Genomic DNA, 19,246 nt, shown 5'->3' on the forward strand with positions numbered 1-19,246 from the left:
TTTTGTTCCTTCCAGAAGATTTAAGTACATGGCATAAAGACATGAAATAAAGGCATACAGCTCAAAAAGGAAGGAATAAATTGTTTGTATTTGTGGATGATATGATTATCTCTGTAGAAATCCCAAGAATTTGTTTTTGTTCAGTCTCTCAGTCGTGTCCGATTCTTTGTGATCCCCTGGACTATAGCACGCCAGGCTCCCTTGTCCTTCACTATCTCCCTGAATTTGCTCAAACTCATGTCCATTAACTCATTGATGCCATCCAACTATCTCATCCTCATCCCCTTCTCCTGCCTTCAGTCTTTTCCAGCATCAGGGTCTGTTCCATTGAGTTGACTCTTCGCATCAAGTGGCCAAAGTATTGCAGCTTCAGCTTCAGCATCAGTCCTTCCAATGAATATTCAAGGTTGATTTCCTTTAGGATTGACTGGTTTGATCTCTTTGCTGTCCAAGGGACTCTAAACAGTCTTTTCCAGCACCACAGTTCAAAATCATCAATTCGTTGGCACTCAGTATTCTTGATGGTCCAATTCTTCCATAGTGCATAACTACTGGGAAAACCATAGCTTTGACTATGCAAACTTTTGTTGGCAGAGTGTTGTCTCTGCTTTTTTTAATGTGCTGTCTGGGTTTATCATAGCTTTTCTCCCAAGAAACAAGCATCTTTTAATTTTATGGCTGCAGTCACCATCCACAGTGATTTTGGAGCCCAAGAAAATAAAAGTCCGTCATTGTTTCCCCATCTATTTGCCATGAAATGACGGGACCTGATGCCATGATCTTCGTTTTTTGAATGTTGCATTTTAAGCCAGCTTTTTCACTTTCCTCTTTCACCTTCCTCAAGAGGCTCTTTAGTTCCTCTTTGCTTTCTGCCTTTAGGGTGATATCATCTGTATATCTGAGGTTGTTGATATTTCTCCTGGCAGCCTTGATTCTAGCTTGTGATTCATCCAGCCCAGCATTTTGCATGATGTACTCTGCATATAAGTTAAATAAGCAGAGTGACAGTATACAGCCTTGATATATATTCCTTTCCCAATTTTAAACCTGTCTGTTGTTCCATGTCTGGTTCTAACTGTTGTTTCTTGACCTGCATACAGGTTTCTCAGGAAACAGGTAAGGTGGTCTGGTATTCCTGTCTCTTTAGCAGTTTCCCACAGTCAAAGGCTTTAGCATAGTCAATGAAGCAGAAGTACATGTTTGTCTGTAATTCTCTTGCTTTCTCTGATCCAACAGATGTTGGCAGTTTGATCTCTGGTATCTCTGGTTCCTCTACTTTTTCTAAATCCAGCTTGTACATCTGGAAGTTCTCAGTTAATGTACTGTTGAAGTCTAGCTTGAAGGATTTTTAGCATTACCTTGCTAGCTTGTGAAATGAGTACACTTGTGTGGTAGTTTGAACATTCTTTGACATTGCCCTTCTTTGGGATTGAAATGAAAACTAACCTTTTCCAGTCCTCTGGCCAAGGGATTTACAAAATACACTAGAGCTAATAAGTTAGGTCAGCAAGTTGATAGTATGCAAGGCATATTTTTAAAATCTACTGTATTTCTATGTATCTACAATGAACACCAAAATTTAAAATACAGTATCATCTATAATCACACAAAAAGGGGACTTCTCTGGAGGCACAGTGGATAAGAATCCACCTGCCAATGCAGGGGACACGGGTTTGATCCCTGGTCTGGGAAGATTGCACATGCCATGGCGCAGTTAAGTCTGTTTACCCCAACTACTGAGCCTGTGTTCTGGAGCCCGAGAGCTGTAACTGTCGACGCCCATGGGCCTAGACCCTGTGCTCTGCTACACGAGAAGCCTCTGCAGTGAGCAGCCGGCGCGCCACACTCTGTTTCCTCATTCTTTTTCAGAGCTAGGTTCCCAGTCTGACTTTGGCCATCACAGCCAGGGTCTTGCTGGACCTCCTAGTTGCCTCACCTAACAAATCTTTTCTCTTCTTACCTTTGATAGTCCCTGGGGGGTATGTGATACTTCTGACCACTCACTCTTCTATAAACTTTCTTTTTTCTTAGCTCCATGATATCATAATCTTCTTTTTATCTGTGCCTCCCAGACTCCTTTACTGTCTTTTATTTCCATGTTGAAATTATCGCCTGAATCCAGGAATACCCTTCTTAGGCTGTATGTCCATCTCCACTTTGACCACTGCTGGCCCTCCTCTCCCCTCGTCTGCGAAGTCCCCTTTCCTGTATCCCAGGGCACCCCCCTTCCCTGCCTCTTCACACTCGGTTGCTGTGTGTTGCTCTCCACATGTGTATTACTATTTCTGCCTATTAGTTTAAGTATCTCTCCACACTGTCCTCTTCTATGATCGCTTCCTAACTGGACTCCCCATCTTCATTTTTCAGTCCTCCACACTCTTGCCTATAACACCTTTCTAAAAAAGGAAAACTGAATGTCACTCTCCAGCTTTATTAAAACCCTCCAGTGGTTCCTCACCACTTCAGAAACAAACTCCTTGGCTTGGAAAACAGGCCCTTCACTTGCCAGCCCGCCCCTCCTCACTCTTCATGTCAAACTGGGAGTGCATCCACAGAATGTGTTCTCGGCACTTGAAATGCCCCGTTTCCTACTGAGCCTTCAAGGATGTCGTTGAGTCTCCTTCCTCATGGAATGCTGTGACGTGGGACACACACACACACCGCCCCCTCCACCACCCACACAGTCCCCCTTCTGTGCTTGTTTCTCTGTGCTTACTCATTCCTGGGTCATTCTGGTCATGGCTTTATCTTCACACTCTCATGACTCTGTCATGACTCTTGTTTTCACGTTGGCTCAACATAAGGACAGAATTCCTTGGAAACCTAGACCATATTTTTATCTTGGCATCTCCAAATATCTAGCACAGTTGTTTCCCTACACAGTAGATAAATGTGTGGATGGTTAAGTATTCACTTAATTTCTTTAACCCTTCTCCTCTCCCTGCAGTCTTTAGTCACCTTCTGCTTTGGTCCCACTTGTTAATCTGTAGGTGCAATTCTGTCCAAAACCTTCTTTGCCCTAAGTGTTCTAAAACCTGTGAGATTCTTGAAAACACTGATGAATAGACTGGCTTCTCCTTTGATTGGGAGCTCCCTCTGGTAGCTACCTGGAGTCTTTGTGGTTTGAAAGGGTTTTTTAGACCCAGGAATAACTGCCTCAAAGATTATGGCAGGCGACAGAAAGTACCCCTTCCCAGAAGCAGCAGGCCAACTTTCTAAAGATGTCCAAATACTCTAAAAGTGGTATATTTGCTTCTATAATTCCTACCTTGTTTTTCTCTTTGTATTTCCTCTCTACATTAAAATTTCTTTTTCTCAAAGTTGTAATTACCAAAGCTTGACATTATTGCATTCCCTCTAGGACCCAAAGATGATTGTGGTGTCAATGAAATATTCTTTGTCAAACTGTTGTCACTGTGTCAGATATTCTTCCCAGTTTCTTAGCCATTTGATGGGTGATTTTTCCCTATATTCATCAGTTTTTCTTAAAGTTAAGATGGGAAATTTGTGGGAAACCAGGATAAATACATAAATGTGAAAAAAAATTGAGGGAAAAGTTTAATAATTAAAAATATCTTAAACTATTGAAAAATCAGGGCTGGAAATTCCTGACTTAGCTGCTAATGTACTGAAGATAAGAGCCAAGATGATAACTGAAAATACAGTGTGCTAACCCAGAGACAGATTGTAGTAATCTGCCGAGCCATCTAACCTGAAGGATCAATGGATTTCTGTCTTGGGGGGAAGCACGTGACGATGATACTTCAGTAACCAAGAAGACCAGTTTCAAGGCTTCTTGTTAATACTGGTGTCCTCTCCTGGTACTTGGAGATTTACAGACTGAATTCCAAGTGAGATAACACCTTCCTTGCCTTGGGCTGTGTTGTAAGTGGTAGAACAGGTGTTTCATAGAGCTGGAATGTGGGTGTAAACTGAGGGGTTTGCTGTCCCCTTAGCCCTGTACTCAGCGTTGTGAGCTCCACAGGGCCGTTGAGTTCATTTCAGTCACTCAGTCATGTTCGACTCTTTTTGACCCCATGGACTGCAGCACACCAGGCTTCCCTGTCCATCACCAACTCCCAGAGTTTACTCAGACTCATGTCCATTGAGTCAGTGATGCCATCTGACCATCTCATTCTCTGCCGCGCTCTTCTCCTTTTGCCTCAATCTTTCCCAGCATCAAGCTCTTATCCGATGAGTTGGCTCTTCATATCAGGTAGCCAAAGTATTGGAGTTTCAGCTCAGCATCAGTCCTTCCAGTGCATATTCAGGACTGATTTCCTTTAGGATTGACTAAAGGAAATTTGATCTCCTTGCAGTCCAAGGGACTCTCAAGAGTCTTCTCCAACACCACAGTTCAGAAGCATCAATTCTTCGGCGCTCAGCTTTCTTTATGGTCCAACTCTCACATCCATACATGACTACTGGAAAAACCATAGCTTTGACTAGACAGACCTTTGTCGGCAAAGTAATATCTTTGCTTTTTAATATGCTGTCTAGATTGGTCATAGCTTTTCTTCCAAGGAGCAAGCGTCTTTTAATTTCATGGCTGCAGTCACCATCCGCAGTGATTTTGGAGCCCCCCAAAATAAAGTCTCTCACTGTTTCCATTGTTTCCCCATCTATTTGCCATGAAGTGATTGGACCGGATGCCATGATTTTAGTTTTCTGAATGTTGAGCTTTAAGCCAACTTTTTCACTCTCCTCTTTCACTTTCATCAAGAGGCTCTTTAGTTCTTCTTCACTTTCTGCCATAAGGGTGGTGTCATCTGCATATCTGAGGTTATTGATAGTTCTCCCAGCAATCTTGATTCCAGCTTGTGTTTCATCCAGCCTGGCATTTCGAATGATGTACTCTCCACAGGGCTTTTCACTGTAAATCTGACCTGACCTTAGCAAGCTTCCAGCATCCCTCTGGGGGGGTTAGTGTAATAAATGTTTACTGCTCCCTTCCAAAGATCAGAATGTTTCTCCTCTTTCCCCCACCCCCACCCCCGTTTGGCCATCATCCTAGGGAACTTCAGGAATGATCAGAACCAGACTAACTTTTCAAAGTTACATCCAATTTCTCTACTTCTAAACCAGGGAAGCTAGACATTTCTGAAGACTGTAATGCTGCTATGTGCATGTCACACATTTAAACACTCACACAACTCTATAGATCACCAGCTCTCAAGGCTCCCATCGGTGGGAGAGTTCCATGTGTGTAAAATAAACTTTGCATTCTCTCCTTAAAACCTGATTCACAACATAACCTTCCATCTCAGTCACTTAAGCCAAAAATGGAGTCATCCTTAAACATCTTATCATCCTTTCCGTGTTCTTTGTCAAGTCCTGTTAATTTCTCCAAAGGCAATATTAAGTTTAATCTTTGCTTTCTGTTCTGGTTGCCACTGTTACAATTTGTCAGGCCTTCACCTCTTAGCTTGATTATTGTCCTAAACTCCTTACTGGCCTTCCTGTCACCAGCCTTGCCTCCTCTTAACTCCTCCTCTAAGCTACCCTCTGATTTTGTCCCCAGACTTCTTCCCTTTTCAGAGTTCACTGGGCACCTCTCTATCCTCATCTCCCATGGCTCACTGTCCCCAGCTTCCATGTTAACTAAGCTTAAAATGTGGCCCTCTGTCCAGGGTGGTCTTTCCTCCCCTGATTTTTCTAATAAATGAGTGGGAGCTTACTTATCCTTCAGGCCTTCATTCACAGGACTTTCTCTCTGGGCGGTTGTTTTACCAATGGAAGCAGTCATGGCACATTACCCTTCTAAACAACTGTTGTGGAAGTTTCTGTGCTGTGTTCCAATCTTGGGTTTACATCTGTCCTGTGTTACCACATCCTTGAGATCAAAACATGCATGTACCTGAGTATGTAACTGCATGCTCAGTGCCTGGTATGAATCAGGTATTCATTACGCTTGTTGAATGGAAGAACTAAATTAACACAGAATTAAATATATCTCTGTGTTATAAGTAACACAAAAACAAACTTAGCCATCGAAAACAACTTCTAGCTAGCTAGAAGTTTTTTTTAAAGGATATGAGAAGTGTGTGCTTTTTATGTTCAGTTTTAATGGCCATGTAAGCAAAATAAATGAAAATTCCTTTGAGTTGTATTGAAGATAAGAGATCCTAGTAAAAAGAGGATAAATGTGGGCAGGATCTTCATCCTGCTTCTGCTCCAGTGTTGCCTGCCTGTTCTTGGGCAAGTCGTTTCTCTTTTTGCAGCTCAGTCTGTGCTGCCTGTACAGTGAGAATTATTACAGGTCAGTAGATTCAGCAGCTGCTGTCTCTCCTAATAGAACACAGAAAACTAGATGAAAGAAAGAAGAGCAGAACGGCTCTTCTGTGGAATAGGGGCTGTGCCCTGGTTCTCCTGCCACTGGCCACCCTCCTTCCTCACTCATCCCCCCAGGGGTGGCCCCTGCAGGGTGTCCGTGAAACACTGTAAGAAGTCATTGTGTGTGGGAGGCCTCTCCCTTGAAGCTAAAGCAGATAGAATCAGTCACAGAATTTGAAGAAGCTTCATGTGTAAACAGCCCCATCTTAAATTCTAGTCTGATGTCCTTTTCACAGGACTGTCCTATCTCTGCATAATATCAAAGTCTTACCTCAATGCACTTTCTTCTTGAGAACTCACTCTGTACACATTATGTGTTGCTAGTTTACCTTTTGATACTTAGTTTTATTTAATCAGGATGTTTTCATTCCCTGGGGGTTCTGCTTGCTGTACCTGCTTCTCCTGTGGTTCCCATAGCTATCCCTTGCCCTCATATACCTGGTGGTGGGTACTGCACCAAGGTCTACCTACGAGCCAAGCGCTGGTCTTAGTGCTTAACCTTCTTCCTCCAACAAGTCTGTGGCATGGGCATCATTGTGGCCCCCATTTTACAGAGAGGTTGCATGTGGTAAGAGGCCACACTGACCTTTGACCCGCCTCCCAAGCCTGGTTCAGAGCCCCACCTTCTGTTCTGCTAACAAGCTTACATGTACAGCTTCAACTCACAAAAGTAACTTCCTCATTTTTACACATATTTTGAACTTCTTTTCAGAAATAATGAAACCAGTGTAAATCACTTAGCATAGTGACCGACCCATACAGTAAATACTTGGTAAATATGGGTTAATAGAAGCTTTGGCAAATGAACACCAGTATTGTCCATGGCATTGATTAAGCAATGGAAAAGAGAATTCAGCAACATTCTAGCTCTTTTTCCCAGTTCTCAGGGAGAACCGAAGAGTCGCTTATTCTACAGGGCACTTTGCTCTTTAACATCTATTCTAGATGTCTAAGTAAAACTGAGATACTTCTATGTATTTTTGTCACCTAACAAATGCTGTAACTTCTTTTTTTTTTTTTCTTTTTTTTTTTTTAAAAATATGGAACACTTCACGAATTTGCGTGTCATCCTTGCGCAGGGGCCATGCTAATCTTCTCTGTATCGTTCCAATTTTAGTATATGTGCTGCCGAAGCGAGCACGACAAATGCTGTAACTTCTATCTAGCCACCAGGTGGCAGCATGTTACACAAGTAATTTAAATGTTACTCTGTTCTAGACCATTTATTTTCAATATTTTGCCTTAAAAACTGTAAAGCCCTTAATAAAAACAAACCTTGACTTCATGTTCCCCTTTGTGCTCCCCCTTGTTGGCTGAGCAGGCACTCTGGGCTCAGTGTCCACAGTCGGCCCTGCCCCCGGCTTGGCCTGCACGCGTCCTCCCTCTCTCAGCCAGGGCAGAGGGTTTACGTTTCCTGCATCTGCAGCTGAAATGTCAGCACTCGTGCTGAGATCCTTTTGACTAAACTGGTTCATTTCAGCAGCAGTAGGATCTATCTACATTGCCCTTATCCACAAACCTTTCATCCATGCCCCAAGAAGTACCAGTTCAGTCAACAATGGAGTAGGTGCCCTTGGATACTGGCCAGGTGGTAGGTGGGATATGCACTCTATTTCTTTGTGGTTATGTATATTTTAATTTGTGCTATAGAAGTCCCTGAAAACTTAACCTCAGTAAGGCAAGGTATTATCAAGCATCACTCAGGTAACTACTGCTAGGGGTTGAAAGATTAATGTCTGAAGTGGAAGGCAGTTAATGGCTAATAAAGGTAAGGAACTGGACACGGCAATTAATCAGAGGAGAGCAGAGCGGGGAGCTAATGGGAAATGGAGAGAGTGGGGCTTCAGGTGCCTGCGTGGGCGCTGCATGGGAGGTCAGGCCTCGCCAGGGTAGGTTGGCTACAAGGAAATCTGTTTACACCTCTCAACCATGGATGTGCCTGGATTGTCTCACAGGCCTAATGAAATCCTTTCACATCAGCTTCTTAGCAGGTTTTTTTTTCCTGTCCTATAACCTATTTATTCAGATTTGACTATTTGAAACATGGATAGAGATGAATGTAACATTTGTGGTTCTGACTTAATGTGTCGCAGAAAGCTGCAGGGATCTTTAGGATGTCATGTTTTCAAAGTATTATGTTAATTAACCAGTGCTGAAAATTTTCTGGAGTTCTGCCATCATCTTGCTTCACTTTTCTGATAGTAAGGAAATAACTATTCCAGATAAGTTAATTGTTACACAGTCTTTCCCTGGTAAACATTGACATCTGTAAGAATGATGAAGGCATTTCAAAAATGTGTTTTGTTTTACGCTAAACAGCAAATCCTGAGCCTCTTTCTCCTTCTTGACTTGGGCCATCTTGGTCAACATGTGCCCCCTTCCATCAGGAGCCGTGAGCCCGGTCTGCACTGGCCCACGGCTCCGCAGCCAATCTGAAGAGTGGCTTGGCTCCCGATGCTGCGCATGCGCATCGCCACCGGCCACTCAAGACATCCTTCTCACTCGCTCGCTTTCCCATCTTCTTTCCCCTCCTTTTCATAATTTGCGTTGGTAGCCTGGGGAATAGAAAAAGTAAAACTAGTTAAAATGATGTCTAAAATTGGAAGGAATTGCAATTTAAGACTGTCCTATTAAAGCCTAAGCTTTAGGGAATTCCCTGGTGGACCAGTAGTTAGGACTTGGCGCGTTCACTGCCGGGGCCCCGGGTTCAGTCTCTGGTCAGGAAACTAAGATCATGCATGCTATGCAGTGCAACCGAAAAAAAAAAAAAGAAAGGCAAAACATGAGCCTGGTGTAAAGGCTTTGTAATATTATTAATGTTAATTACTTCGATTTTTTTTTCTGTGTTCTATAGGTATTTCAGACTATTACATCTGTTTCTTAAAATATATATGTGAAGGGATGGGATGGGGGATGGAGAGAGGTTCCAGAGGGAAAAGATATGTGTGTACATACAACTGATTCACGCTGCTGTACAACAGAAACGGTGTAAAGCAATTATCCTCCAGTCAAAAAGGAGAATATATATGCAGACTGATTTTTAGTGACTGGAGTGAAATGAGCAATGAAAGAAAATTCTAGTCAATTATTATAACAGATATGTATCTCTTTCTGAGTTTTGAAATGCTTTGAAGCTTTAGTGGACAATTATTATCTGTGACAGGCAAGGCTCTTCTCTTAGAAGTTTTATTTTATCTCTACTAAACCTTAACAGTATTTGGTTAATGTGTCACTATATTTAGGAACTCAATTTCAGTGTATAAAAGAGGTATACTGCTGCCTACATCTGTTACATTGATTTTAAACTCTTAAGGTATCATTAAAATTGATCATTAATCACTTAGTAATATATATTAACTATTAATCCTTGCTATGATATAAATGAAACAATCCATTTATATAGTATCCTCTCTATAATGTGCTGAAAGAAGTGGAAAATATTTTTATTTCAGTGTCTTTAACATGTAATCAGAGTTGGATGACAAGTAAATGTAGTATTGTCCAAATAGTATTTCATTGAGATGATGGGAATTATAAAAGATAACTGTTATATTTAATTATAATTGAGTTAATTGCATATCTTTCAGATATAAAATACATCCTACGTCCATTGGGTACAAATATTCTTGAAGGTGCTTGCTTAACAAAGCTTTAAGTACTGTTTAAGTGATAAAATTAGTGATTTAGAAAATGTAGCTTTCTTAAGCCAGTTTTTAAATTAATTCATCAACAGATTGGCAAAAAAGTCAATTTTTTTACATCCATCAGCACGTGTAATGATCTTCATAATAAAAATGCTTGTTTATATGAAGTTATAGTTCATTTATGCGACCTTGTAGTTCTGTCTGATGTTCTAGTGAAACGTACACAGTATGGGTGCCCCTGAAAAGGATTCCAACCCTGTGAATTTATGAATCTGTTGACTTCAGTGTTTAGTTAGCCCAGCCATCACTGTAATTGACATGTTATTGGAAATAGAGTTAGGTTTTCCCTTACTTATAAGGGTAACCTCAATTTTGAGGAATGTGAATCAATTCATAGTTGGCTGAAAGCCAATTTCTCCTTCACTTTAACTCCAACGCGCACACATGAAAAGCACATTGGCTTCCTGAGTGCCTAGTGAATCTGCAGTGATTAATTCTTCTCATTATTTTGCTGCAAGTTCTCATGACCCTCTCTGATGATTCGATCAGCCACTTAGAGCTGATGCATATTCATACCTCTGTGCCCCCGCCACTGCCGCGCACGTCCCGGCACCGGCTGGGGTGTTCTTGGTGCAGTAATTGAGCTGCAGGAGATTGATTACTCTGGGGAGCTGTAAGGCCTTTAAAGGTGAAAACATATCAGTCCTGTTAATTAGGAAACAAAAGCTCTGGTGGCAAGTTCAGCAGTCAGTTGTTTCTAGTGTAGAAAAGACGGAAGGTAAGATGTGTTCTGCTCCATGGACCTGTTTACTTTTTAAATTTTGAATTGTCTGTATCAATAGTAATGGAGAACAACCTTCTTTTATGAATTTTCATAAAATGCTAATTGAATATAATATTAACACTATTATCTCTCAAACCTGGTGGTTTAAAAGCAGAGTTTGTATACATCTTCTGTAGCATTGGCAATAATGTGTAAAATATCTTATTATCTTAAATATAGGCTGTTTCTGGATTAATTTTGATATTTGGAGACTTCATTTGGTTACAATGTTCTATCACTAATTTTTTGTCAGTTAGTAGTATGCTACATGGGAAAAGGGTGAAACTTGATTCAATATGACATAGAAGTTGAACTGCCTTTATCTCTTTATAATAAGTACCCTTTGACTCTTTCCCCCCTGAACTGTATGTTAAGTAACACGTTGTCTGCCAGACAGGATCCTGTGTGGAACAGTGACCTCCAAGAATAAGCTGGTTACGTCATGGGTGTCTGTGCAGCTTATCTAGCTGATGTGTTTTTCCATGTGTGCTGTTCTTATGTTTTGGTCTCCCCTTTGCCCAGCCATGATTTTTTTTCTTTTGAAAGACAATTCACATATCATATTTTAAAGGGTACAATTCAGTGGATTTTAGTATGTTCAGAGCCATGCGACCATCTCCACTGTCTTCCAGAATATTTTCATCACTCCATTCCTCCCTTCCCGTAATCCCTGGCAGCCAATAATTATTTTCCTTTTGTGGATTGACCTCTTCTGCATACTTCACGTAAATGGAATCATACTATGTGACCTTTCATATCTGTATTACTTTACTTCACAAAGTTCATCAAGCTTATCTCATGAATCAGTACTTTATATTTTTAGGGCTGAATATTATTCCATTGTATGAGTTGCACCACATTTTGGTTTTCATTCACCAGCTGGTGAACAGGTGTGTTGTTTCTACTTTATGACTGATTGTGTTAGTTCCCACACATCCTCGTCTTGTTGAACCACTTCACCACTGGGTCTGATATTGGCTCTGGGTTTTCTTAGATGTGGCTTATCAGGTTGAGGAAGTCCCCTTCAATATCTAGTTTGTTGAATGCTTTTATTGTGAAAAGGTGTTGGATTTTGTCAAATGCTTTTTCTGCATCTATTAAAACAACCATATAATTTTTGTCCTATATTCTATTAATGTGATGTGTTACATTGGTTGATTTTCTTATGTTGAACATTGTGATATTTTATAGACCTTTTTATATAATGTTCTTTTACTATGTGGTTTTAAATAATTTAAATTAACTTATCTATCTTATATTTCAGGCATTTATTAATACAGCAAAAGAAATTTATGAAAAAATCCAAGAAGGAGTCTTTGACATTAATAATGAGGTATAAACATACAATTGGCTACTAATTAATCTAGAATTTAATTTTAATTACTTGGAGTCAATTTATATTTTTAAAAATTCCTAAAATCGATCTATGCTGTCAGTTAAATATTAGTTTATAATCATGTAATTAAAAGTTTGTTATATGTTGTTTAATAGCTGAATCTTTATGTTTTGTAAAGCATCTATGAAACAGATTAAAGTAAGTGACCCTATCCATTTATTGCAAGCAGTGCAAAATAATAGAAATCCTCCAAAGAGAAGAAAATCCACTTTCATCCACACATCCATATGGTGTCGTCTGCTTTGGGGAATAATTTCCTAGTGTGTAAATGCATGTGCAGTGTTCCTCGTGCAGGATGCTCTCTCTGTTGTCTGGTGCGGAAGAGGGAAATGCCCAATTTGGAAATTACTCCCAGTTCAGCATAGCGTGTTTTCAGGAGACCGAGTTAATACATGTAATTGGCAGTTGGCGCTGGTTGTTTGGTTTTTGTGGGTAGCTTTTCTTTTCTCTCTTTTTCTAAAATTATTCTGAGCCAGATTTGATCAACGTGATTAGGATAAAATATAAAAATTTGAAGCAAATAATTCAGAGTGTTTACCAAAGGCCATCATTTTGACCTAAATCCCCACCATGCATTTATCCTTATTTATTTTAGAATTTTTATGTGAACAGGGTATATTATTTACTTTTACATAAATGTTTTTGCCAGTCCATGTTAGGATTTCTTGCTTCCGAGAGAAAAGCCCTTATACCTCCCCGAGGTGCAGTGAGGAAGGCCCTGTGTTGGGAGGACATTGTGTGTGTGTGTGTGTGTGTGTCTCTTGGCCAGGACACAAGAGGCTCTTTTTATTTGCCTCAGTATTCTTTGCTAAAACAAGCAACAGTTCACCCAAGATTTCCAAAAAGTACTTGATTTTTCGATTTCTTGTAATCTGTAGTGATAAAGTGTAATCTGTAGTGATAAAGTTTCTATGGCAGTAGATCTTGAGTTAATTTCGCGGCGATACCATTCAGAGACTAATGCCGTATCAATGGAACAGTAATTGGGCCTCTGTGAACAAGGGCGCGTTCATTGTGTCTGTCTGGTTTCATATAGTAGCTGACTGCTTTACTGTGCCTGGTGCGGCTTTGATTGTAACGTGCTGTCAGGAGCCAACAGGCCGTGCGATTTATTTGGCCTACTGCCAAGTCTGACTCCTTGATTCCTCAAGAAGTTGCTACCAGCCCAGAGGGGGCAAAACCAATGAGCCATAGGGCATGCTTTTTATTAAAGAGGAGTCAAAGGAGCGAAAAGAAACCACATCAGCTGCTGTCAATACTCAGCCAGTGCCAGAAACCCCAAGGCTACTACTGTTGCAGAACAACTGCCAAGCACTATAAATCTGAGATTTACTGTGACGTCGAGTTTCCTTAAGAGCTTAATTTCTGAAGCTACTGTATTACTTTTCTCCGTGCGTTGTATTTTTAGGTAAAATCCACTTGAGGGAGTGAGGGTTAAGACATAAGTGTGAGTTTGATGAATGAAAGAACCACTCTGTGTGTGGGTTCCTGGCAAGCTGCCATGTCTTTGGGGATCATAGAAATTATTGATGACACAGAACACTCATATGCCCTTAGCCTGTACAGCTGATTCAACATGGAGCAGAAACGCTGTCTAGAGGAAAGGTTGTCCGTTGTGTGAGAGCGGCATAAGATTTGCACATTTTCCTCCTTTAATGCTTTCGTTTTAAACAGTCTCTCCATTGTGAGAATTCCCTTAAAAGCAGCTCTCCAGTTTCTGTTAACCTAGTACCTGGCCGTGATAAGGAATTGTCTTCAGGAATATTTCCACAGTATTACTTTAAAAGGAAGAAACATTCCCTGAGAGATACTGTCTTAAATGTTGCCAAAAATTTGCTTAATAGATGTGTTTTAAAAATATATTTTAGTTGTTTGGTAATATCGTACCATTAAGAAACCAAAGGATTTCTTAAACTCAACCTTTATGTTATCCTTTTCTCTTTTATTGCAGGCAAATGGCATTAAAATTGGCCCTCAGCATGCTGCTACCAATGCCACACACGCAGGCAGTCAGGGAGGACAGCAGGCCGGGGGAGGCTGCTGTTGAGTCTGTTTGTACGGTCTCGATGCCCGAAAGGGGCTGCTCACCTATCCTTTCACCCTCTCCTCCCGCTCAGCTGAGACATGAAACTATTTGAAATGGCTTTATGTCACAGAAGACTTTAATCCTTCAAATTCTTGTATAACTTTGAATAAATGGTTAATGTTCACTTAAAAAGACAGATTTTGGAGATTGTATTCATATCTATTTGCATTTGATTTCTAGGTCAATTGATGTGATTATTTTTGTTAAATGTTGTCTCGTGCCCCTACCTACGAACTGAATTGTATGAAACACTACAGAGTCATCCTGAGTATTTTAAATCAGTTTGTGGAGTTAGGTTTCCCCACATGCGTGGTTACCTAATGTTTAATATTATAGAACTGTCCTCAAAAGTTTGTCAATTTTCAAGGCTCTAAGGAAAACAGAAGGACTCTTAATTCTGTATTTATCATTTACTTTCTGTATATATAGTTTAATAACCTGCTTGGGTGTAATTTGCCAAGCTTGAATTCTTTAATGCATTTGCATAAATTCTATACTGTTTAGAGCTTAAAGCTACAGAAGCATCATTAGGAATTGCTTGGACACTGAATTTTAAAACTTTTTGACATTGTTAACAAGCATGTTCATTTTTCCTTGTCACTAGTCCAAGAGAAATATGCTTAAATGTACATTATTACTAAAGGCTGTGTATGTGTTAACCTGTTTTAATGCCAAAAGTTTGCTATTTGTCCACAGTTTCTTTAAGATCTCTTCAGAGAAGGATTTGTTTGCCTTAATGTATCCCATTGGGTAAAAACACAGTATGATGAGTGAACTGGGCAGAAGCACGGACTCTCTCCACCTGAGCAACTCCAGGAGGATCGAGTGTCCACGTGTAGATGGCACGTTGCGAGGACTTTAATCTTTCTTTCAACAATAATGTTTTCTTTTCCTTTTATTCACATGATTTCTAAGTATATTTTTCATGCAGGACAGTTTTTCAACCTTGATGTACAGTGACTGTGTAAAATTTTTCTTTCAGTGGCAACCTATAATCTTTAAAATATGGTAAGCATCTTGTCTGTTTTGAAGGGGATATGACAATAAATCTACCAGATGGAAAATCCTGTTAAAAGTAGAAAAGCTTTAGTAATTTACTCAGTGTGGTGGTTTTACCCTTTTTCTTTTATCTCCCTTGGTCTATAATGAAATTGTTATAGCAGTGCAAAATAAAATCCTATGTATAAAAATGTTCTTTTTTTTATTATGACCACATCCTTTTTTAAGAAGTTAATTTTTTTAGTCCATCCACAGCTTTGGCGTGTATTTAAGCATATTTTTTAAAAGGGTCAGAATGTTTTAACACTACCCTTTTTAAAAATTTTGCTAGAATGTGGTAATCTTTTCAACAGTATTAAAATTCTTTGTTATTGATGATATATATAAGCAAGTATTTTTAAGAATGAAACCAACTACTTTCAATCTACTCACTGACTTCACCTTTCTGCCTGTCTTCCCTGAAGATTCAGCTATGCTCTGTCAAAGCTTTGACATTGCTCTTGGGAGAAGTCACCTAACGCTGTCTTAGTTTTCACAAGCTCCTTGTGGGCATAGGGAAAGGTGAGGGGAAATTGAGGTTCCTGAGTATTTTTACTATATTTGTTTTTCCCTGGAAGTGGTCTTACCAAATTCCCAATCTTCCCATTCACTCATCAGTGGTGGGCAGGACAAGGTGAGACAATGAAGACTTGTTCCACTCAACCAGGAAGAGGATGATTCTTCAGCTGCCATTAATTTTTCCAGAAGCTTAACATATTCCTTTTCCATGCTGTCTCCTCTAATTCTTCTATAAGTCAAGTATAAAAACAGAAAGTAATGGTAAAAAAACAACAAAACACATGTATCTTAGTAACCTAAGAAAAGCGTGCATGTGTGCTTAGTCACATCCGACTTTGGGAGACCCTATGGACAAGCCCACCAGACTCCTCCGTTCATGGGATTTTCCAGGCAAGAATACTGGAGTGGATTGCCAGTCCCTTCTCCAGGGGATCTTCCTGACCCAGGGATCTACCCCGAGTCTGCTGCAAGTTCTTTACCACCTGAGCCACCAGGAAAGCCCTAAGAAGAGCTGGAGCCCTCAAATGCAACCCCTATACACAGCCTTCCCTGCCTCGGGACTTGGGCAGGAGGGGCATGTGGGGGCTTCTCCGTAGTTAACACCACTTTCTCTGCATACCTCACCTGCCATTAAGAAACATGTGATGAATCCTTGACTTCAGTCGACAAAGCAGCATTACTCTCTGGTTTCCGCTCTCCCGTTTCACAAATAATGTAATGGTGATGCCTGGAACCGAACCTTTTAAAACTTCAAGTCTTTAAGTGGTCTTTGATCAGTTTTTGTAGCATCCATGGACATGTTTTAAGAGCTAGAAAATCAATCACTAAAAAAAATACAACTTGTAATGTCTCAACATGTAACATCACAAAGTGGTAATCTTCATAAAGACAGCATTATAATTTGCCTTCTGGATTTAACAAAACTGAATTAAGACCAAATTTTTGAAAGAGTAGCATATACTTAGATATACAATTCAAACAACATGTGAAAGCAAAACTCTATCTTCATACACTTAGTAATTTTTTATTGACATAGAGTTGATTTAGAATATTGTTTTAGTTTCAGGTGTGCAGCAGAATGATTGGCTTATACATACGTGTGTGTGTGTGTGTGTGTGTGTATGTGTGTGTGTGTGTGTGTACTTTTTAAAAGTAGCCTATTCACAGGAAATAGTCTGTAATTTTCTTCTAATAGAGTAGGAATGTATATGATACTAAAACATCTAATCACTCCAAAAATTCTGTTTGGCTTTGGAAAACATTAAACATTTATTCTCTTGTAGCTAGTGAAACCTCATCTAAGCACAGTACTAAGGTTGGCAGCCCAGGGTTTGACTGTGAGCTAAAAAATAATGCAGAAAGGAAACCATAATAATGGAAAAAATGACCCTCTTCCATGATATGTAATTGAACTATACCTCCCTGTGTTTCTTAGAAAGAGTTCACACGCACTTTGGTGTTCAACCCCAGAAGTAGAGTTTCTCGTGTCGTGTTGGTATATACTAGACAATAGGGCTCACTTGGTTGGAGTCAGGATAAGAAACTTCAAGGTGCCAGTGTATATACTTGGTGTTCGTTAGCTTTGGAAAATCATCAGGTCAGCTCTTAAAAACTGAAAGACAAGAGGCAAAAACCTGCTAGGAGAAAAGCTCACCAAAAATAACAGAAGTGTCCCTAAAATGTATTTCAAAATTCAAACAAAACATAACTTCCTTGGTGATTGGTGGTTAAGACTCTGCTCCCAACACAAGGGGCCCGGGTTTGATCCCTGGTCAGGGAACTATACATCCCACATACCTCAGTGAAGACCAATGGTGTTGAAGTGTTGTAGCCAAAGTGAAAAAAGACCATGCTTCCACTGCAGGGGACACAGGCTTAACCCCTGGCCAGAGAACTAAGGTCCCACGTGCTGCACAGTGCTGCCAAAAAATAAACTTCAAACAGAGAAATGGAAATTAACACGTACCATTTCTCTCCTATGAGATTGGAAGAAGTTTATAATATACAAGTATGACAACACATTCTGTCGGTGAAATGTCTCCTGTTCCTGGTGAAAGTGCAGACTTAATGTTCCCTTTCTGGAGCGGAACTCGCAATCCCTATGGAACCAGGATACGCTTAGCCGTTGACCTGGCCTTCCCGCTTCTCGGAAGAGACCTGATGATACTTTCCAGCAGTGCAAAAGCCCTGTGCACAACGCTGCTCACTGCGGCATTGGCTGTAATGGCAAGATAATTGAAAATGGCCTGTGTCTACACATAGAATGCTTCAGTGACCTGGAACATCACACGATACAGTCCTCCACCACTGTGTAAAGTGTGTGCTGACGTCGTCACTCCCAGGATATATTGTTCAGTGAGAAAAGCAACGCGCAAGCATGTCTACAGTTCGCCATCCTTCATTTAATAAGAAAGGCAGTAGAAGAAAATACATAATGTACCTGCTCATCTGTGCAGAAGAAACACAAGAAATACTAGAAACTCAAAAGACTGGTTACATACAGAGAATGGCTGAGTTCAGAGTAGAAAGTAAGGAGGAACAGGAATGGGGTATTGGGGACAAGTAGCACCTTTCAATATACATTTTTGTTTGACTCAAAACTATAGTAATATTTTACATACTCTGAAAATAACGAAAATCAAACATAATGTACCAGGAACTCGAAATAAAAACTAATGATTGGACCTCTCTATAGTATGGAAAAGTGACATGACCACATGGCACAATGCTGGAGAATTCTTGCCCAAAATGTATAACCTCAACCTAGCCGTGGGGAAACCTCAGACAAACCCAAATTGAGGAAAACCTTACAAAGTAAGTGGCCAGTACGCTTCAAAACTATCAAGGCTGTGGACTTCCTTTGTGGTCCAATGATTTATAAGACTCCATAGTTCTGCTGCAGGGGTTGCAGGTTCGATCCCTGGTCTGGAAGGATCCCACATGCCATATGGCATAGCCAAAGAAAAAATTCAAGGCTGTGAAAGATAAGGAACAGTCAAAGATTGGAGGAGACAAACATGACAACTAGATGCAATGTGGGGTGCTGGATGGGTCCTTGACGGGGTGTTGATGAAGGAGGGGTATGCGGGGCATCTCTGGTGTAGCAGTGTTGTTTCTTGGCCTGAAGGGGGGTTACAGGGGTACTTGCTTTATAATTCTTTGTGCCTGTGTGCAGTATGGGCTAACCTGGTAACTCAGTGGTAAAGAATCCGCCTGCAATGCAGGAGACACAGGTTTGATCCCTGGGTCAGAAAGACCTGCTGGAGAAGGAAATGGCAACCCACTCAGTATTCTTGCCTGGAGAATCCCATGGACAGAGCCTGGTGGGCTACAGTCCATTGGGTCACAAGGAGTCAGACACGACTTAGCGACTAAACAACGGTGTGCAGTATGCACTTTCTTGTAAA

The 19,246-nt window shown here is 40.5% G+C and overlaps 1 protein-coding gene and 1 non-coding gene across 3 annotated transcripts in view; one reads left to right on the forward strand and one right to left on the reverse strand.

Annotated features, from left to right (window-relative positions):
• RAB2A (RAB2A, member RAS oncogene family) overlaps positions 1-15,472 on the forward strand; it is a 65,319-nt gene extending 49,847 nt beyond the window's left edge. For both annotated transcript variants that reach the window (XM_043483152.1, XM_043483153.1), the window contains 2 exons: positions 12,065-12,133; positions 14,148-15,472. In XM_043483152.1, the coding sequence (XP_043339087.1) occupies positions 12,065-12,133; positions 14,148-14,243 (165 nt within the window). In that variant the 3' untranslated portion in view covers positions 14,244-15,472. The remainder of the gene's footprint in view (positions 1-12,064; positions 12,134-14,147) is intronic.
• LOC122451565 lies at positions 7,368-7,474 on the reverse strand. The gene has a single exon (XR_006272459.1). It is a non-coding gene; the product is annotated as a U6 spliceosomal RNA (small nuclear RNA).
• Positions 15,473-19,246: the final 3,774 nt, after the last annotated feature.

This window comes from Cervus canadensis, chromosome 12 (genome assembly GCF_019320065.1).
Source record: "Cervus canadensis isolate Bull #8, Minnesota chromosome 12, ASM1932006v1, whole genome shotgun sequence".
Taxonomy (NCBI): Eukaryota; Metazoa; Chordata; class Mammalia; order Artiodactyla; family Cervidae; genus Cervus; species Cervus canadensis.